We start from the raw sequence: 17,747 nt of genomic DNA, 5'->3' as shown, positions 1-17,747 counted from the left end.
GGAAATATTTTCAAACAGTTAATCAAACAGCAACAGGTGGAGAAGGGGTAGGGTCGATGTTAAAATCAATTCAATTCAATTCAAATGTTATTTATATAGCGCCATGCATGAAACATGTCATCTCATGCACTTAACAAAGTCAAATTCAATCATATTATACAGATTGGCCTACGTTTGAAACCAACTTTCAAATGTAGGACTGATATAAAGGACTTTTTTTTTAACTGTGGCAGTTCAAAACCGTAATAACAGCAACCAGTCCCTATTATTTCTCTATTATAATGTTACCGTGTTTGAGTTACATCTTTTGTTCCATCTGCTCTAAATGTGTTAAGTTAAAATTTACAGAACATATTTTGCGCTTGTAATGTGTTTTCAGTGTGCTTTTGTCAAATATTCATCATACCCAAGTGTAACGGTTGCCAAAGCTGCTCAGGTTGCGTCTGCGCACTGCGAATCCTACGTACGCAAACGGCGTAAACAGACCCAGCCACACGGGGCTGCTGTATTCAGACGCGTGCGCTCTTTTCGTAAGCTGCCGATGCATTGTGGTCATTCAATGAGATCCACTCGGACTGTTGACAAACAGAAGCGCGCACAAGTTGTTCATTTACGGCGTGTGAGCTGGATTTGAGGCGCACCGCGCAGAAGGTAAGCGGAGCTGCGGACGCGCTGAACATGACGGCAGCGTAACGGAATTACCATACATGGGTTTGAGCCGGCGCACTTAGCTCTGACGATAGCCGTGGAAGCTAAGGCGAAAAGGACCCATGTTGTTTGAAGAAGGGGAGAAAAAAAAAAACAATGGTACGACACAGATGCAGATAATCCTCCATAATCCTCTGCTCCCTTCTTTGTTTGAGGCTATCTTTTGTTGCACTGCTGTAAATGTTGTATGCAGAAATTATATTCAGCCAGCCTGTCAGTATTGCACGCGCAATTAAATGAACACCCTAGTATAATTTCTAGTCTTTGCACGCGTGTGCCCCTACCGTCATGCATTGCTCTCTAAAACGTGTTGCAGGCCGGCTCTTTACACGTTGTGGATGTTCACCAACAACACCCCAGGTAGAAGAAACAGTGGTGCCACCGGCCCACTGTCAAAGCACAGACACTAATCATGGTGAGGCTGGAGCTGGAGCAGGTGTGGGTGATGAGGAGGATGAAAGAGGACGACATTGAAGTAGTCAAAGCCCTTGTTAAGGTTTGTTGAGCTGCTTTTATCTTTAAAAAAATATATATATATTTTTTTTGTATGTTCCTATAATCTGAATCTGTTTCCTTTCAGGAAGGATGCGAGGGCACAGAGAACCGTCTCATCTTGCACATCCTCACACGACCGCTCTGCCTTTTTATCCTGGCTGTTTTCTCCTCGATCCTGCGCTGCCTCGTCCACTCCTTCATCTTGGCTCTAGCTATCCCCGTGTTCCTGCTGATCGTCTTTCTCAAGATCACCATGCCGCGGTCGACGGGGGTCCTGGGCAGCAGCCGCCCCTCCTGGGACTACGTGGGCAGCAGCTACAGAGGCCAACAGGATGAGATCCTGCAGAATCCCTACTGCAGGATCAGCGGGAAAACACCAGGCACAAAAAAGGTGATTGTGGCTGAAAATAAGTTGATTTTACCTAAAAGTGTGTGACACTCTTATTAGTAATCGCCTATCCAGTACAGGGTCGAGGGAGCAGCAAACTCAGCAGAAATGCCCAGTCTGTCTATAATAAACCTCAGTAACGTAGAAGCCAAAGCTTCATTCTGAGGACAGCATCTGTCACATGATTAAAACTCATTAAGTCCATCTAAAGTTAGTTTCCCTACAACAACACGTGAGCTGTTCCTAAAATGTCTCTTCAAGCTTAAGATGCACGTTGTCAGATGAAAGGAAATTAAAATATTCTCTCCTTTATTTGGCTCAGAGTCTGTGGGAAATCGAGTTGCAGATGAAGCTACAGTTTGTGGCTAAACATTCAGGAAGAACATCGTAAGGAGGAGTTATTGATTATACATAATCTGCAAACATCAGCAGATGTTTTGCACTGGCAGGCGACATCTAAAGCTAAACACATCTGGAAAAAAACACATTTGCTCACCTGAAAAACCTTAATACCTGCAAACAACAGCAGTCGTTTCCTTGGTGGTCTGGCTGTTAACTCCCAGCTTGAGCTGTCTGTTGTAGCCATGGCATGAACTGTGTTGTGTCCTCTTTCCTCAGGCATGGGTTGATCCTTTTCCTTAATCCAAGATACCGTTTGTTTCATAATTATGGGGCAAAATAGAGAATGTCTTTTTTTTTTTTTTTTTTTTTTTGCTGGATGAGGATAAATCCATGAAGCATACGTGCGTTTCCTGCAGACACTGTTGAAAAAGATCCTTTTTCTGTGTCCCCAGTAAGCGGCCACATATCCATTCAACTTGTTCCTGTTGAAAAACTCTTGTTTTGTGAAGAAAACAATGTGTTCCCTGTTTAAAGGCTTCAAGATGCTACATCTTAAACAGTGCATATTTCGAAAGGGCATAACTCAACAGGGTCTCATTGTTATCTTATCACTTTAAAAAATATTGCAACGGCTTAATTTATGTTTCACACTTTAAATGCTTTCATTTTTTTCCTGGCTCTAAAAGGCAAGGCAAATTTTATTTTAAAGCACTTTTCAGTAACAAGACAACTCAAAGTGCTGGTTATAGCCGCTCTTTGGCTTTTGAACTTCTCGCGTGTTTAGCATCTTTTTTTTTTCTGTACAGCAAAGGCGCCGAATTGGAGCTAAAGACAAAGAGAAAGAGGCATCGTCAGAAAAGATCACCGCAGAGAGAGAGCAAGCTGCAGGCCAGGTGTGGGTGGCAGACTGCGAAGGAGAGATCGTGGGCTGCATCTTCCGTGAGAGCGAGACGCGGCCGGGCGTGAGGAGAATCTGCAGGCTTGTGACGGGCTGCTGGTACCGCAGAGAGGGCTTGGGTCGTCTGCTGGTCCAGAGTCTGGAGCTGAAGGAGAGGGAGACCGGCGCACAGAGAGTGTTCGCGCACGTCCCCTACCCGTCCAAAGTAGGGGAAGCCTTCTTCAGGAAAGTGGGCTATCGGCAGCTGGGGGAGCTGACTGACGAAGAAGACGACGATGAGATATTTAAAGAGACTCCAGAGAGAGGTTTTATGGGTTACCCTCTCACTAAGGTGTTCTACAAAGATTTGTGATTGATGGTGGAGTAAAAGTAATCAAGAAGGGCAAACGTTTGACCCTTGCTGAGCGTGATCGCTTCACGTGCTTACTTGTCAACGCTCGAAGATGCATTATTTATAAAAGCAATTGATTGCCGTTTACGATGCTATTGTTGAAGTTAAATGGCTTCTCCGTTTTGATAAAAACAAATGGTTTCTCATTATTTATCCATGCAAAACAGACATTACAAAGCCTAAAACGGTGTTGTACTCTACACATGTTTGATCAAGTAAAATCATTTCTGTTTTATAAAGTTCCATCCACATCTCTTTTGTCAAATATTTAAAGACAGCAACATAGTGCATTTGAGCGACTGAAGCCGTGCGCCCGGCTCTGAAAACGGTACAGATGTGTAGGTGTTTGTACAGTTACCGTAGAGGAAGTATGTGTGGTTGGTGGTGAATGTGCAGAATTTATCTGCTTTGATCTGTCTCGGCTCACCTTCACATTGTGACTCTGCAGAAACAGCAGCTGCTCTCTTTTGTTTCGTTCATCCTTGCAGTTTTGACAATCTTTCCGAGATTGATCAGCAGGTTTTTAAATATTTATTAATGTTAATGGCATTCAAGGTTTACTTTCTGGGATTTGTGTTCATGGTAAAATCGGTGCAGTCTCAGTTCTTTGTCCCTATTACCGAAGCTGTTTTGTTGCATCATTTGTAACCCCTGAATGCAATAATTGTTCACTACTTTACAAAAGTATTCACATCCCTTGAACCTTTCCACATTTTGTCACATTAAAAGCACAATGTTCAATATATTTTACTAGGTTGTTATGTGATAAACACAAGATGGCACATTATCGAGATGGAGAATAGAAATAATTCATATCTTTTAAGATTTTTTTTTTTTTTGGCCATTCAAAAATCTGAAAAGTGTGGCATGCATTTATACTACCTCATGCACGCCACAAATCATGTAAGAGTAACCAGAGGAAAGCAACAAGGTTTTCGAGTCAGGTGGTTCCAACATTTTGGTCTATGTGCAAAACACTGTGGGTCCTGAAAAAAAAACAGCACTGCACCTCAACTGGAACACAGCATCCCTGTGATGAAATGCGGTGGCAGCATCATGCTGCGGAGATGCTTTCCTTTAGCTGGGTAAAGGGAGCGAATTCCATCTGATAAGGGGATAAGTGGGACAAAAAACAGGGAATCCAGAAGGAAAACATGCTGTAAAAGACTTGTGGTTGATGTGTAGGTTAAACTTCCAGCTGAACAACGGCCTAAATAGATCTACGACAGGATGGTTTAGATCACAGCATATTCATCTGAACTGGGCCGGTCCAAGTCTATACCTAAATCCAAATAGGAATCTGTGTAAAGGCTTACAAATTGCTCTTCACAGACACTTCATTCAATCTAGCTTGAGCTACTGGGTTTTACAAAGAATAGGAGGCACAGATTTCAAATCCATATGTGCAAAGCTGTTATAACCAAAGATCAAAAAAGGTGATACAACAAAGTACTGAATCAGGGTGGCTGAATACAAATGCATGCACACTTTTCTTTTTGAATTTGTAAAAATAATTCATGAACCTTTTACTGTAACTTAACAATCATGCACTACTTTATGTTATCCAAGCACACAAAATCCCTTTGAAATACAATAAAGTTCCTCTGTGTAATGTTTAAAGACAAAAAAGGGGAAGGGGTTCAAGAGGCATCAATAGTTTTGCAAGGCAAATAGTGTCGGAAACCCATCTAGCCTGATTTAAAATGCAAATAGATGTTTGTTGCAGCCCTCTTTTGGCACAGCATTGTAGAGGTTTATTCCAAGTCTCGTATATTATAATCTAGTTTCCTTTTTTTCACTCCTGTTTTTAAATTACAGACAGATTAAATGCAATGCTTTTCACATACATACACAAGGGCTCTGAGTTAAGCATGAGTGTGGTTTGCAGGTGCCTGTCAGTTTGTGAGAGTGAAAACGCACACATCCCCGCCCCTGCCTGAGGCTAACCTTAATATGGTTAGCAGCCCTCATGCTTTTCTCGTTGTGAATCTACCCTCCTTCTAACCACAGACATTGTCAATGTAGCGTCAGTGCACCACCGATAAACACCACAGGATGTTTGTACGATGCATACATGTATGAGATGGCAGTATTTTGACACCTGGTATTGAGACAAAAATAGGTTCCAAGTGAAATGCAAACTCATGCACGCTTTAATAAACATTAAGGAGAAGTTTAAGACATGGATTAACACTATTTTGTATCCATAAGGTTGTGATACCTTATGGCCTCCTAGACAAGGATTTAAACAAACAAGGAGTTTGCGTCCAGTAAAGCAAGAACCATTTAAATGCCTAAACTCATTTAATATTATAAGGAGGTGCTCCAGATGTAATGCAAAATGCCATTTTTCATGGCTGTTCCAATCTCAAAATCTATCAACCCTATCATGGCAATCATCTTTAGTGCTCTGTACATCGTCCTTTTTGTGTTGTGACCTGCTGCAAACCTGGATCTTGGATGAAACTAGTTTCTGGCAACCATCCTGAGGGATCTCAGCTCACTCTGCATGAGCCCAGTTCAAGACGATTCTTGGGTTTGTGTGCAGAAACCCCCAATTTTTTGAGAGTCTCAATAAAGCTTATGGCAAGCGGCCATCATAGCTGCTCTAGTGTCTTCAAGTATGTTTTCTAAAACCAAGCCTTTGTGGGCTTTGAGAAATGCTGAGGATCGTTATGCTGTTTGAAGCTCCAATGATTGCTAAGCGTCTCCTTGTTTTAATGACATTTTCTCCCAGGGTACCTGATTGAGTCTCCACGTGTTACAGATTTTCCGTGTCAGGGCTAACAAAGCAGCCCCAGGGCACCACTGAGCCACCGCCATGCTTCACCGTAGGCCTGGTGTTGTTTTCCATGTCCTCTTCATTCTTCCACCTCCAGAAATATCGCTGCTCTGTACAGTAGGTCTGAATTTGTTAAGCTTTGTTTCAGAGCTGTGAACTAATTGGAGCAGAATCTTTCTGTTTCAGGGTTGGCAGTGGTGCACATGTTGAAGTTCAGGCATGGAGCCCTTCTTTATGCGCCTGTCTGTGGAAACTGAAACCTTAGCGACTGCTACCACCAAGTCTTGCTTGCATGTCTTTTGTAGTAGATTAAGGCTTTTTGACTACCTGAGTCTGCAGCTGTTGATAGCTTCCTCTTTCTGCCACATTCAGCTGGAGTAGCCACTGTTCCTTTGACTTAAAACTCGGGCGCTAAACTTCCAACTCACCCTTTGAATCATTTTCCTTCTTTGTGTCTTTTCTGAACTTTCTGGACAATTTTTCCTAACATGCAATGAAATGTTTCAATCATCGGTTCAGGTATTTGATGGTTTAATATCTCAAGCACACACAAAATGCCACCATAAAAGCCCTTGATCAGTTGCTTTAGGTGTGATTTTCAAACATTTGCTTTTATTAGGGAGGGATGAATAATTTTGAAACATGCAGCAATCATGGAACGTAAGATTTATTGTTGAATTTGGGCAAAATCCTACTAATGTTACTTTGATTTAACTGTTCAAATAGTCCACGTGTGGCATGTTCAGTCCAAACACTTTTTAGTGTTTCTAGTTTTGGCAACTGATAGTGGGGGTTGCATACGTTTAGTTGCAATTATAACCAATTCATCTGTCATAAATATGTTCCTATTACTTTAGTTTTGAGTATTTTTGACGCTTTTTCTCAGCATCAGGTCGTTTCCTCATTATTGTCAAACTGCAGACACCTGTGCCTCTGTCCTGGGCCTCTACCCGCCCGATCTGTAGCTATTATTGTTGTCAGGAAACAGATGTGAGTTCACACACTGGAAAGAAAGTCTGTTTGTAACTGTGGTCATATGCGTCTGCACGGTATGGCTGCATGTGTGCGTGTGTGTGTGTGTGTGCGTGCGTGCAGGGTGTGGGCGGGTGGGTTTCGGAAACTATGACTTGGCATTTCATACACTCGCTTTCTCCCTTTCTGACTTCAGGTTAAACGCACCAGTCTAGCCGCCCGGGAGCACTCCTGCTAAAAACAAACAAAAAGAAAAAAAAAAAAAGGGTTGGAGGTAGTGCACGCGAGCGTTCACGTGTGACTGGGAGATGACCTTGGTCAACTGCGGTGGAGCCCAGAGAGCCGGGTGGGAAGTGGTTACATACAGTCTGGCATTAAATGAGCTCCTTGAAGTTGAAAAGGGACCAATGCACACAAGTTTAATGTGCGGAGACATTAGCAAACGTGCACCGTCAGAGTAATGCAATAAGATGTGAGGTCGCTCGGAGCGGGCAGACGCACATGTATGAATCACCGTAAAGTTGGGGGGGGGGGGGGGGGGGGGGGCACCACACAATCGCTGGATAAATTGGATAAATTTGTTCCAGATGATGTATAACATATAGACAGTGTTAATGACATGCCACAGATGAGCTCCAAAAACAGCCTCCCTGGGAAACGGTGAATTCCCCCGACCACAGAGTGCATAAGAGGGTGAGGGGAGTCATGGGAAAGCGGGGACGGCTGCATGCGGTGCCACCGAGCAAATGGACCGGGCCCGAGGAGCTAAAACAGATGGAGCAAAAGGAAACATGAGAGCAAAATAATACGCGGGCTGGTGAAAGCGTCTGACGGTTCAAAGGCAAACTGCGGCCGGTCAGCTGGACGGATGGCCGGTCCAGCAGACACGTAGGGTGAGGAAGGTTGATTACAGCCCTGCTACTCAACCTGACACAGTTTGGGAAAACCCAGATCAGTCAGGGAATGACCGAGGAAGTTGGGGAGGGGGGGTGAGGCGCATGCTAGGTGGAAACTTTTAATGGGAGGGGGGGAAAAGTTACAGATCAAGGTAAGGAGGGTTTTTTTTTTCCTTACTGCGATCTGGGAAAACCTTAGGGTGGAAGTCAGTGGCCGGAGTTTGGAAAGTTTTCAGGGAGTTGGCTCATTTTCTGACGTTTGTGAAAAACCAGAGTCTAGAGAGAAACGTCAAACACTCCTCCCATGTGTGGTCTCAGGGATTATTCAATAAAATCCGCAACGGGTCCAAATGACATTCCTTTTTTTTTCCTGTCTGAACTGCAGGTGCATGATGGAAAGTTTATTTATTCCAGTAATCCAATGCAAAAAGATTCATTAAGCATAGATTTATATATTTCAAGCATTTGCTAATGTTTAAGATCATGGCTCATAGCTAATGAAAATCCAAATTTCACATTGGAATAATGCAGAAGACTTATAAGTATGTAGTTTTAATGCTGAAATGTTGGGTCGACTGAAAGTACGTCAATGCAGAGTAGCATGGAGGCTCTGCCCTGGTGTTAGAAGCCCAGGTTATGTAATAGCTCATGTGCATCGTCCTCATCACAATCCCCGATAGCTTCTCTGTAGAGGACATAGATAACATGAAACATGTGGCAACATGGCTATTAAAACAGGTAGTGGTACTTTTGGCAGTGTGGGGAGGTGTCAAGTCCTGTTGGAAAATTCAATCAGCATTCACTGAATGGACCTAGCTTCAAAATCCTCTCAAGGCAGTTTGCATCACTTTTACTTGTGCAACTGTTTTCTACCTGACCTTTTTTACTTTCACAAAATTTTTCACAAAATCAGTAAACAACCAACTTCTTTAGCTGTGTTGTTGTACGACGTACCCTACTACTAGTACATGTCGGTGCCTTGCCGTTGGAACACCGTAACGCCAGCAGTCTTTTTCATGTTTGTGAACATGGTCATAGCATGAGATTTCTGCAATAAAAATATTTTTGATTGGTTGATTGTGTTTTCTGTGAAACAAATGATCATCAAAGTTAAGAAATATGGGCACTTCAAAAATATGAAACGTCACATAATGAATCTATACAATTTATAAGTTTCGTCTTCGAATTTACTTATTGCAAAACATGAACTTACATTAACATTACCAATTATTTTACATTTTTTTGAGATAGATAAACCCCCTCAAATCATTAGCTGAACACATGTCATAAAAAGGCCCTTTTTATAGGAAACAAGTAAAACCACTATTAAAATGTAGCTTTAATGTTCTGCAGCAAGGCTCTGTTATCTAACCATCCCTTCTGCATCACGCGCCCCCAAACTTACTTTGAAAAATGTCTCTGACCAACCAGAGGCTGCCTCTGCTTTATGCAGGATGTTTATGTTAGGAGGTATAGGTTCTCAGTTCCCTCCTTTTAACCCCCTCAGTGCACACACACACACACACACACACACACACACACACACACACACACACACACACACACACACACACTTTCACTCTTTCTCATTTACCTCCATTTAATACCCACGCCTGACGAGTGACACGGCAAAGCGCGGCTTTTGAAATGATTACAAAGCTAGACAGGTGAGCAAAATGATTGAATTCTGATTATTCTTCATATTTTCACATCTACTTAATCGTTTTGCGTTTGCAAAAAAAAAAATGTTTAAGGGGGAAATATAAGTCAGGAGGCTTTAATTATTTTTTAAATGCATTTATGACACGGCCACACTTTGATGCTAATTTATGATTCCTAAATAGAGCACAATGAAGGTTTCAGTATTATTAACTGCTGAAAAACTGTCTTGGTTTCACTAAAAGTTGTGAAACTGAGAGTGAGAAAAAGTTTTGTTAGCGAATGTTAGCTGTTGTCTCACTGTTCATCACATGTATTTAGTTAACCACAGATTTTACATGCCTTTCTACCTCTGGCTTCTCAGATTAAAATTTAAATCAGCGACTTCTCTCGACGACTCATTGAGCTCCAGAGCTGAGTTTGCAGTGGATTGTACTGTAATAAAATATCTGTGAATGACTGCAATGTGCTGTAAAACATAACCTGATGAGTAATTTATTTGATGCTTTAAAAAGTATTAGTAATCTCTTTCCAGTTCTAACTCTGCCATGCATTGCATCAGTTTAAAAAAAAAAATATATATATATACATATATAGATATATATTTCTCTGTTTTTCACAGGGCACTATTGCCCAGAAAAAAGTTCATCTATCATTACAAGAACATGCGCTGGGCAAGAGGTCGGTGTGAGACATACCTCTGCTTTGTGGTGAAGAGGCGAGTGGGCCCAGACTCTCTGTCCTTTGACTTTGGACATCTCCGCAACCGCAACCGCTGCCATGTGGAGGTAAGCATGAGACGCTGGTGTTCAGGTGCAAGACAGAGTAAAACAATTGGGTACACAGTGCTGGCCACATATCCACACACCTGGTAAAGATGAGAAAATAAGCCTTAAAATAAATCCATCTTTTAGTGACGTAGCATAATCTTAGTCGGAGCGCTGTTGCCTTGCAGCAAGCAAGTCCTGGGTTTGAATCCCATCCTGGGGTCTTTCTGCATGGGGTTAGCATGTTCTCCCTGTGCATGCATGGGTTCTCTCCGGCTACTTCGTCATTTAGCGTTTGCAAAATGTTTATGGGAAAAAGTAAGTCAGGAGGCTTTAATTCTTTCTTTAAATATATTGATGACAGTGCCGCACTTTGATGCTGAATGTACTCCTCCCACAGTCAAAAGAACATGACTGGTAGGTGAATTAGTTACTTTAAATTGCCCTTAGACGTGAGTGAGTGTGTGCATGGGTGTTTGTACCGTGTGTCTCCATGTTGCTCCATGACGAACTTGCGACATGTCCAGGGCACCCTGCCTCTCATCCATTGACAGCTGGAGATAGGCACCAGCGACCGTGCACGGATACGCAGGTATAGAGAATGGATGGATGAGCATGTAATTTCAGAACATTGATATAGTGAGGAACAATATCCATGTTAAGAGATTATTTTAACAAAATCACCAAAGACAGAACTATTTACCTGGTACCACTTGACTGTACAATGTCATTCCATATGTATATAAGCCACCTTAAATCTCTCCTTTATTTCTTTTTCTTTTTTCCCCCCCTGATCCATTGTATATATGTGGATGCACTGTATATATTTCTCATGCACCTTTTCCTCCTTTTGGCACCTTCATTGATTATAAGAGCCAATGTGACAAGTGAATTTCTCCACTGTGAGATCAATAAAGTCTTATCTTATCTTATTAGCTGCCCTACTGCTTCTACATTTTACAGCTGCCTTTCACCAGGGCATTGCTTAGTCTTACCTTAAAACATTTTATATAGTTGGAGCGTAAAGAGGACCGTTTGACCTCCTCGCTCTTCTGGGTGCTCTCTATTTTCTTCAGCTGACCCCAGTTTACTTATAGGATTTAGGTCTGGTGACAGAGATGGCCTGATTTGTGCCTGTTTGTGCCTTATTTTCTTGTTGTTTTTTTCACACAAATGTTTTTCCTCCTGAACTACCTATCGACTACCCATTTTTTCCGCCAGATTTTCATTTGAAATGATCTTCGTTTTGAAAGAGTTCAAGATGCCTTGGTGTAGAAACATTTGTTAAGGACTCTGGAAGCAAAACAGGCCCACAGCATCATAGATCCTCTGCTCTGCCTCACAATAGAGATGAAGTGCTTTTCCACATTAATCTTAATTTCACTCCAGGAGTCTTTGTTGTTGAAAAGCTCGCCCTTTAGCTATGTTACAGAAATGTTGTGCTCACGTGTGACCTATATTGGGTTTTGATGACAGTCTGAACAGCATTTTCACTCTCATAAACTGCCAGGCACCTACAAACCACACTCAACCTTGAGATCTTATGTATCGCACCCACTTCTATATTGTGGTCCTAAATTGGATACACATTTTATGTTTTTCGAAGCAGCCCCCTGTGACCCGGAGGGGGGGGGGGGGGGGGGGGGGGGGGGGGGGGGGGCGAGTGTGAAGTGCACCAAAACAAATTGCTTTCAGACACACCACAGATCCGGGGGAATTTTATGTTCTATTGTCTTTCCCATTTTAATGATTAATATTTAAATATTTAAACGTGTCCGTGCCTTTTTTTTAAGAGATTGTGACGGGTGGCGCTTATTGTGTGACTGGGGAAGTTTGTTAAGAGAATTATTTCAATGTAGAGCGTGGTGTTGAGGTAGAGGAGGTGGCCAAAACGACACCAGTGTCCAGGTCAGGCTTGCATTTAGCTCTAAACATTCATAACATACTGACATTGGCTTTGTAAAAAGGCTTTTAAAATATATATTTTATATACAATTCAATAGTTTTGTTGCAAATTCTGTCCACTAGTCTGTGGTGGAAGACATTTTTTGTACCATTTTTACGAAGAGAATTGGATTGCAACCAAATGTAGACATTTGCCATAAATGAAATTATTAAGTCTTCTTTTATATCTTTGCTATTACTAAAATATTTCATTCCGAACTTTTATTTTTCACATTTCTGGTGTCAGCACCAAATAATATATCTTGGGCTGATCACACCCAAAATGAATAGTTAAACTGTGAAGTTTTCAGTGTTTTATTTGTGTTATCTTCACCTCTCCGATTATATCTTTATCTTATTCTTTTCTGCTTCTGTAGCTGTTGTTCCTGCGCTACATAGGAGCTTTGTGCCCGGGCCTGTTCGGTTACGGAGTCACCGGTGAGAAAAAAGTCAGCTACTCCATCACCTGGTTTTGCTCCTGGTCTCCCTGTGCAAACTGCTCCTTCCGACTGGCTCAGTTCCTCAACCAGACCCCCAACCTACGCCTCAGGATCTTCGTGGCCCGGCTTTATTTCTGTGACTTGGAGGACAGCCGTGAGAGAGAGGGTCTGAGGATGTTGAAAAAAGCCGGCGTGCACATCACTGTCATGAGTTACAAAGGTGAGGGTTCACATTAAAGTACATGAGGCAAAGTTAAAGAAACAAGAAATATGATTTTCTGTACATTTTACGTCATCCATATTTTTATTGTATTCATTCTTACGATTATTTTTGTTGCAAATTTCCTTTAGATTACTTTTATTGCTGGCAGACCTTTGTGGCAAGGAATCAAAGCAAGTTCAAGCCCTGGGACGGGCTGCATCAAAACTATATCCGCCTATCGAGGAAACTCAACCGCATTCTTCAGGTTCAGCAATTAACCCACGATATATCTATGGTTACAAAATCCAAAAATAAAGTTTAAACTTATCTATTGATTCTATTTTTCTCTCCTAGCCCTGCGAGACAGAAGATTTAAGAGATGCCTTCAAGCTTCTTGGACTGTGAAACATTTTTGTGACCCCCTCCGGTGCTCCAATTACGCCTAAAAAGAGAATTGATGTCAGTGTTGGTCAATCACTACAGAAAACTGCAAATCTGAGAAATGAAAAAACTGAGAAAAAAAAGCTTTAAAGATGTAGCAAGGCTAGAGTTGGGCAGCTTCTGCTTGCTGTTTCTGTGGCTAAAATGAAAATGATAATAAACAAGGTACAGCTCTGTGTCACTACTGTGCATTTTTCTTGATCTTTGCTTTTTCATTATTGATTGCTGTTAATATTTTACAAATTATTCAGCCTAGGGTGATTCAACAATATGGTAGTACATTCTAGGACATTAGAAAAACTGTATAGATACAGCATAATCAAACTATTATAAACTAGTCATATTTAATAAATTTGTATAAAGTTTATGTCAGTATCTCCATTCCCTTAATGAAACACATTATATAGATTAATTACACACCTACCACTCACAGGTACTAATAGCACAACATTTTAGATTAGAATAATACAATCAAACCATTTAAAAAGGCTTTTAATGAAGAGATGTGGGCTTAGTAATAAATATGTTTAGTACTTGCTTAAAGTTATTATCTTCAAATGGTACTTTTAATCTGACAAATGGGTCTCATCCTAATTGAATATAATCATGTATTAATGTTTGTTTCTGTTTTGCAGCTTTCGAATAAACATGAGGTAAAATAATAACATACAAGGTTGTGTATTCTTCACATTTTGGAGATTCCAGTTCACTGCCTAAAGTGTTAACAAGTTGTTTTGACTAGATCTCAAACTCCAGCGAGGACATTTTATAGAGCGGCCTGGTCGAAGTTTTTAAACACAACTGAGGTGGTGGTGGCTGATTTCAAACAAATCTACAAAGAAGTGTAGGCCTAAATCCCTCCACAGTGATCTAAAAGACTTATCTTCCGTTATTCCAAACACTTTTTGGCGGCGGTCGTTGCAGCCAAGAGTGGCATAGTCAGTTGTTAGGTTTAGGGGAAATTGGGTTTTCACAGGTAGCCAGGTTGATTTGAATAAATAAATTAAAATTATTATCTGTGGTTACTCTGATTATCTTTGTTGTGAACAAAAGTTATTCTAATACACTCTAAAACACTTAAGTGTGACATGAAAAAGAAAATAATTATAATAAGGGGGTTTGATATAACCTCAGACTGGCTCCTTTCTCGTCACTGTTTACTGCTGCTTTCCAAGAAAGCAGAACGAAGAACAACCACCAAAAAAATGCATCAGATAGAGATGACTTATAGTTTATGTTTGAGTGAGATTTCTTGTTTATACACAAGCTTTGTTGTTTATAATGTTATTTTCTACTAGCTGAGCATGTGCCATTTGGAGTTCAAGTGTAAATACAGTAAACAAGATACGTTGCTGTAAGCGCTTTGTGCTGTTCTAACATACATACATTACGTATAATGCAAGTATTGGGCTCAGTATGGTAAATTTACGTTGTGAAAAAAAATCTGATTAGGAAATGTGTGTTTCCTTCTGCCTAAATAGATTATTTTGTAACTATGCTTTTTTTACTCATTTTAATTTTACTCTAAACAGAAATAGAATTTGTATATTGGTCTTTCTGACTGCATTATTTTGTGCAAATTAAATCGAGTGTTTTGATCAAACAAACTTAGCCTTTATTAAATAAATGTATACACACTACTTGAATAACGTTTTGGATAACTACTTTGAAATAATGCTACAAATACTTGAATAAAAATTTGTTGTTTTTGTTTTTTGGATACTGCACCCTTGGTATTATTATTATTATTATTATTATTATTATTATTATTATTATTATTATTATTATTATTATTATTATTATTATTATTATTAATTCAAAGAATAGACAATAGTGAATCAGTCGTAGCAGCTCAAAACACAGTGCATAAAAGTAAATTACAAGCATATCTGTAATTAAATTAAATATATAACAGTACCTTAATATCTAAAGGATAAAAAGAGATTAACAAATAAAGGAATAGATTGGGGGGACATTCTTTAACTCAATGTAACTTACTTCATTTAAATAATTCCAGGTGTTAGATAGTGATCTACCTCTGCTACGGTAGAATTGACGCAGGGTCGCCATATGGTAGTGCGCAGCTACGCCCTCTATTACGGTTACGCCGCCGTTAACGCAGGACATCGGCGTCACCACAACAACAACCACCACCACCACCACCGGCGACCCGAGTAACAGTCAAGATGGCGTCCGAGGGTCAGCTCGAATACGAGTCGGTGCTGTGTGTGAAACCCGAAGTGAACGTTTACCGCATCCCTCCGAGAGCATCTAACCGGGCTGTCAGGTGAGGAGGCGGCGGCCGGAGGGGGCAGCTGCAGCTGCACGCGCAGCATCCGTTAGCCGTGTCCGCGAGGAGCTGTCGTAGTTTGAACAGCCTGACGGGATTATTATTGAGGTCATAGTTGGTGTACTGGTTGTTTTTTTATTTGCTGCCATGTGTTTACAAGGTCATAACCGAACCGCGTCTATTAAAACCGAAGGTGTCAAACGCTTTATTCTAGCAGCTGAGACTGGTTTGTGTTTTCTTCGGTCAAATAAGGTGGCTGACGGGTAGCGTTTTTTTTTTCTCCCACCAATGCCTTCTGTGTTCTTTCTGACTGGGCTCTGGCCTTTTTAACTAAAGCATCTTGGGGGGACTAGTCTTGGCTCAAGGACACTTTAACAGGGCATCCTCGTGCCACCGGGTTGAGTTTGGCTGCTGCAGCTGAAAAATAAAATGTGGCCATGATTTATTCTTTCTTTATGTCAAAAGGGCTGACAGTGAGTAACTTGGCTCTTATTTAATCCGCTTGGCGTGTGAGCCAAGCCCCAAAACAACTGCTTCAGAGTCCCATCACTCCTCGCAAACATTAGTTTATGTCTGAGTCCAGTTGAGAAGGCCCTGGGTGACCACGGTGACTAAAGGCTGTGCATGTAATATTTTAGCACGTGTCCAAAAAAGCTCCCTCTGATGCATAGCTTACTCAGACAGGGGGGGGCGTGTATCATAATAATTTCCTTTTCCTGCCTACCTGCATCTTACTGACTCCCTGCCTGTGTGTGTATCTCAGGGCGGCTGACTGGAAGCTGGATGCTCCTGATTGGACGGGACGCATGCGCGTGACGGCTCGAGGCAAAGTGGCCTACGTGAAATTGGAGGACAAAGTGTCCGGTGAGGAGAGAAAACGCAGACAGGACAGCGCCGTCGTGTGCTGCCACAGCTGTAAATCACTCCGCTGTGTATAGTCTCCTGCTTCACCACCTGCCCTCGGTTACTCATCTAATCCAAGGTTACCCAGCCTGTGCCCAAGCAAGCGGTTTATGCTGAAATGATGATAATAATAATAATTAAAAAAAAGGCTTCATCTTCATATATCTCTGATATTTACAGTGCCTTTTGCCATTTTGTAGCCTTCACAACCGCAACCTTCAATGTGATTAGTTGATATTTTATGCAATGGATCAACACAGAGTAGCATGTAATCGTAAAGTGGAAGGAAAAGGATGCATGGATTTCAACATTTTGTACAAATATACATCGGCAAAACTATGGCCTGCAGTTGTAATTAGTCCACAATTTGCAGAACCGCCTTCTGCCGTCATATTCCCCACAGGTTTGCGCTTCTAGAGACTAACGTTTTTGCCCGTTCTTCTGAAAACGGCTCAGACTCGCTCAGAAAATACTTGGTCTGACCTGTGGCTAGGCCTTTCTATCAGAAGAACACGCTTTGATCTAAACTGATCCATTTGTGCGCTCACTGCATGTTTAGGTCTGCTCTCCTGCTGCACGTTTAACCTGTGCCCCAGCCTTTCACAGGTTTCCATGCAGGATTGCCCTGCATTCAGGTAGGGCTGGACGATAATTCAATAACGATATATATCGATCGATAGATGTATGGTTCAATATAAAAAACAGGGGTCAATAAAAAGTTCAATAAAAGAACAGTGCATTCTAGCCTATCATGTAGGTTAATACTACAGTCATTGCATCCTCCCAACCAATCACAAACCCAGGAAAAGCTCCCTCAGCCTTCAGAGAGTTCAGAGAGCACTTGTTCTTTTTTAACACTTACAGTTTTCGTAAAAGGTTGGTTGAATAAAGGGTTGTGTTTGAATCCATTCATTTAAAAACAGGTCATTAAGCAACAGCATAAAATGGCCAGGGCTGCACTTAAAATGTGTATTTAGAGTTCTTTTGATAATTATCAATATCGATCAATATAATTTCAATTGTATCGATATGCTTTTTTTCTATATCGTCCAGCCCTGCATTCAGGTCCCATCAACTGCGACCCATTCCCTTCTGCATGCAGGAGAAAAAGCATCCCCTCGGCTTAATATCGACGCCTTCATATTTCAATGTGCGGAGGATGTTTTCAGGGAGATGCTTTGCAAGTTGACCACACACTTCGTTTTCGGTCTTTTGTCAGCAGAGTTTGT

At 41.3% G+C, this 17,747-nt stretch overlaps 3 protein-coding genes across 6 annotated transcripts in view; all 3 read left to right on the top strand.

Moving 5' to 3' along the window:
• The window catches only part of necap1 (NECAP endocytosis associated 1), a 35,018-nt gene that overhangs the window by 9,215 nt on the left and 8,056 nt on the right, over positions 1 to 17,747 (top strand). Inside the window, exons 1-2 of one of the 2 annotated variants that reach the window (XM_012875139.3) lie at positions 15,451 to 15,612; positions 16,379 to 16,479. The exons of the other annotated variant lie outside the window; for it this stretch is intronic. Coding sequence (XP_012730593.2) covers positions 15,512 to 15,612; positions 16,379 to 16,479 — 202 coding nt within the window. The 5' untranslated portion in view covers positions 15,451 to 15,511. Of the gene's footprint in view, positions 1 to 15,450; positions 15,613 to 16,378; positions 16,480 to 17,747 lie in introns of those variants that run through there. 2 annotated transcript variants of the gene reach the window in all.
• On the top strand, positions 476 to 3,972 carry LOC118562623 (N-acetyltransferase 14-like). Its single transcript, XM_036135104.1, has 4 exons — positions 476 to 655; positions 1,076 to 1,204; positions 1,289 to 1,594; positions 2,740 to 3,972. The coding sequence occupies exons 2-4, from the start codon at positions 1,121 to 1,123 to the stop codon at positions 3,181 to 3,183; spliced, it is 834 nt and encodes a 277-aa protein (XP_035990997.1). The 5' UTR covers positions 476 to 655; positions 1,076 to 1,120; the 3' UTR covers positions 3,184 to 3,972.
• LOC105934951 (activation-induced cytidine deaminase) lies at positions 5,980 to 13,510 on the top strand. 3 transcript variants are annotated; one of them, XM_021322852.2, is made up of 6 exons: positions 6,101 to 6,121; positions 6,891 to 6,994; positions 10,154 to 10,319; positions 12,620 to 12,902; positions 13,034 to 13,149; positions 13,239 to 13,510. In XM_021322852.2, coding segments are annotated over exons 2-6 (618 nt in total). In that variant the 5' UTR covers positions 6,101 to 6,121; positions 6,891 to 6,992; the 3' UTR covers positions 13,290 to 13,510. The 3 variants fall into 3 exon arrangements, with proteins under 3 accessions (XP_021178529.2, XP_021178527.2, XP_012730595.1); XM_021322854.2 differs by lacking the exon at positions 6,891 to 6,994 and having other exon boundaries at positions 5,980 to 6,121; XM_012875141.3 differs by lacking the exons at positions 6,101 to 6,121; positions 6,891 to 6,994 and adding an exon at positions 8,912 to 9,539.

Source organism: Fundulus heteroclitus, chromosome 3, assembly GCF_011125445.2.
Source record: "Fundulus heteroclitus isolate FHET01 chromosome 3, MU-UCD_Fhet_4.1, whole genome shotgun sequence".
Taxonomy (NCBI): Eukaryota; Metazoa; Chordata; class Actinopteri; order Cyprinodontiformes; family Fundulidae; genus Fundulus; species Fundulus heteroclitus.
The sequence above is the reverse complement of the archived record's forward strand: the minus strand, read 5'-3'. Positions and strand labels throughout refer to the sequence as shown.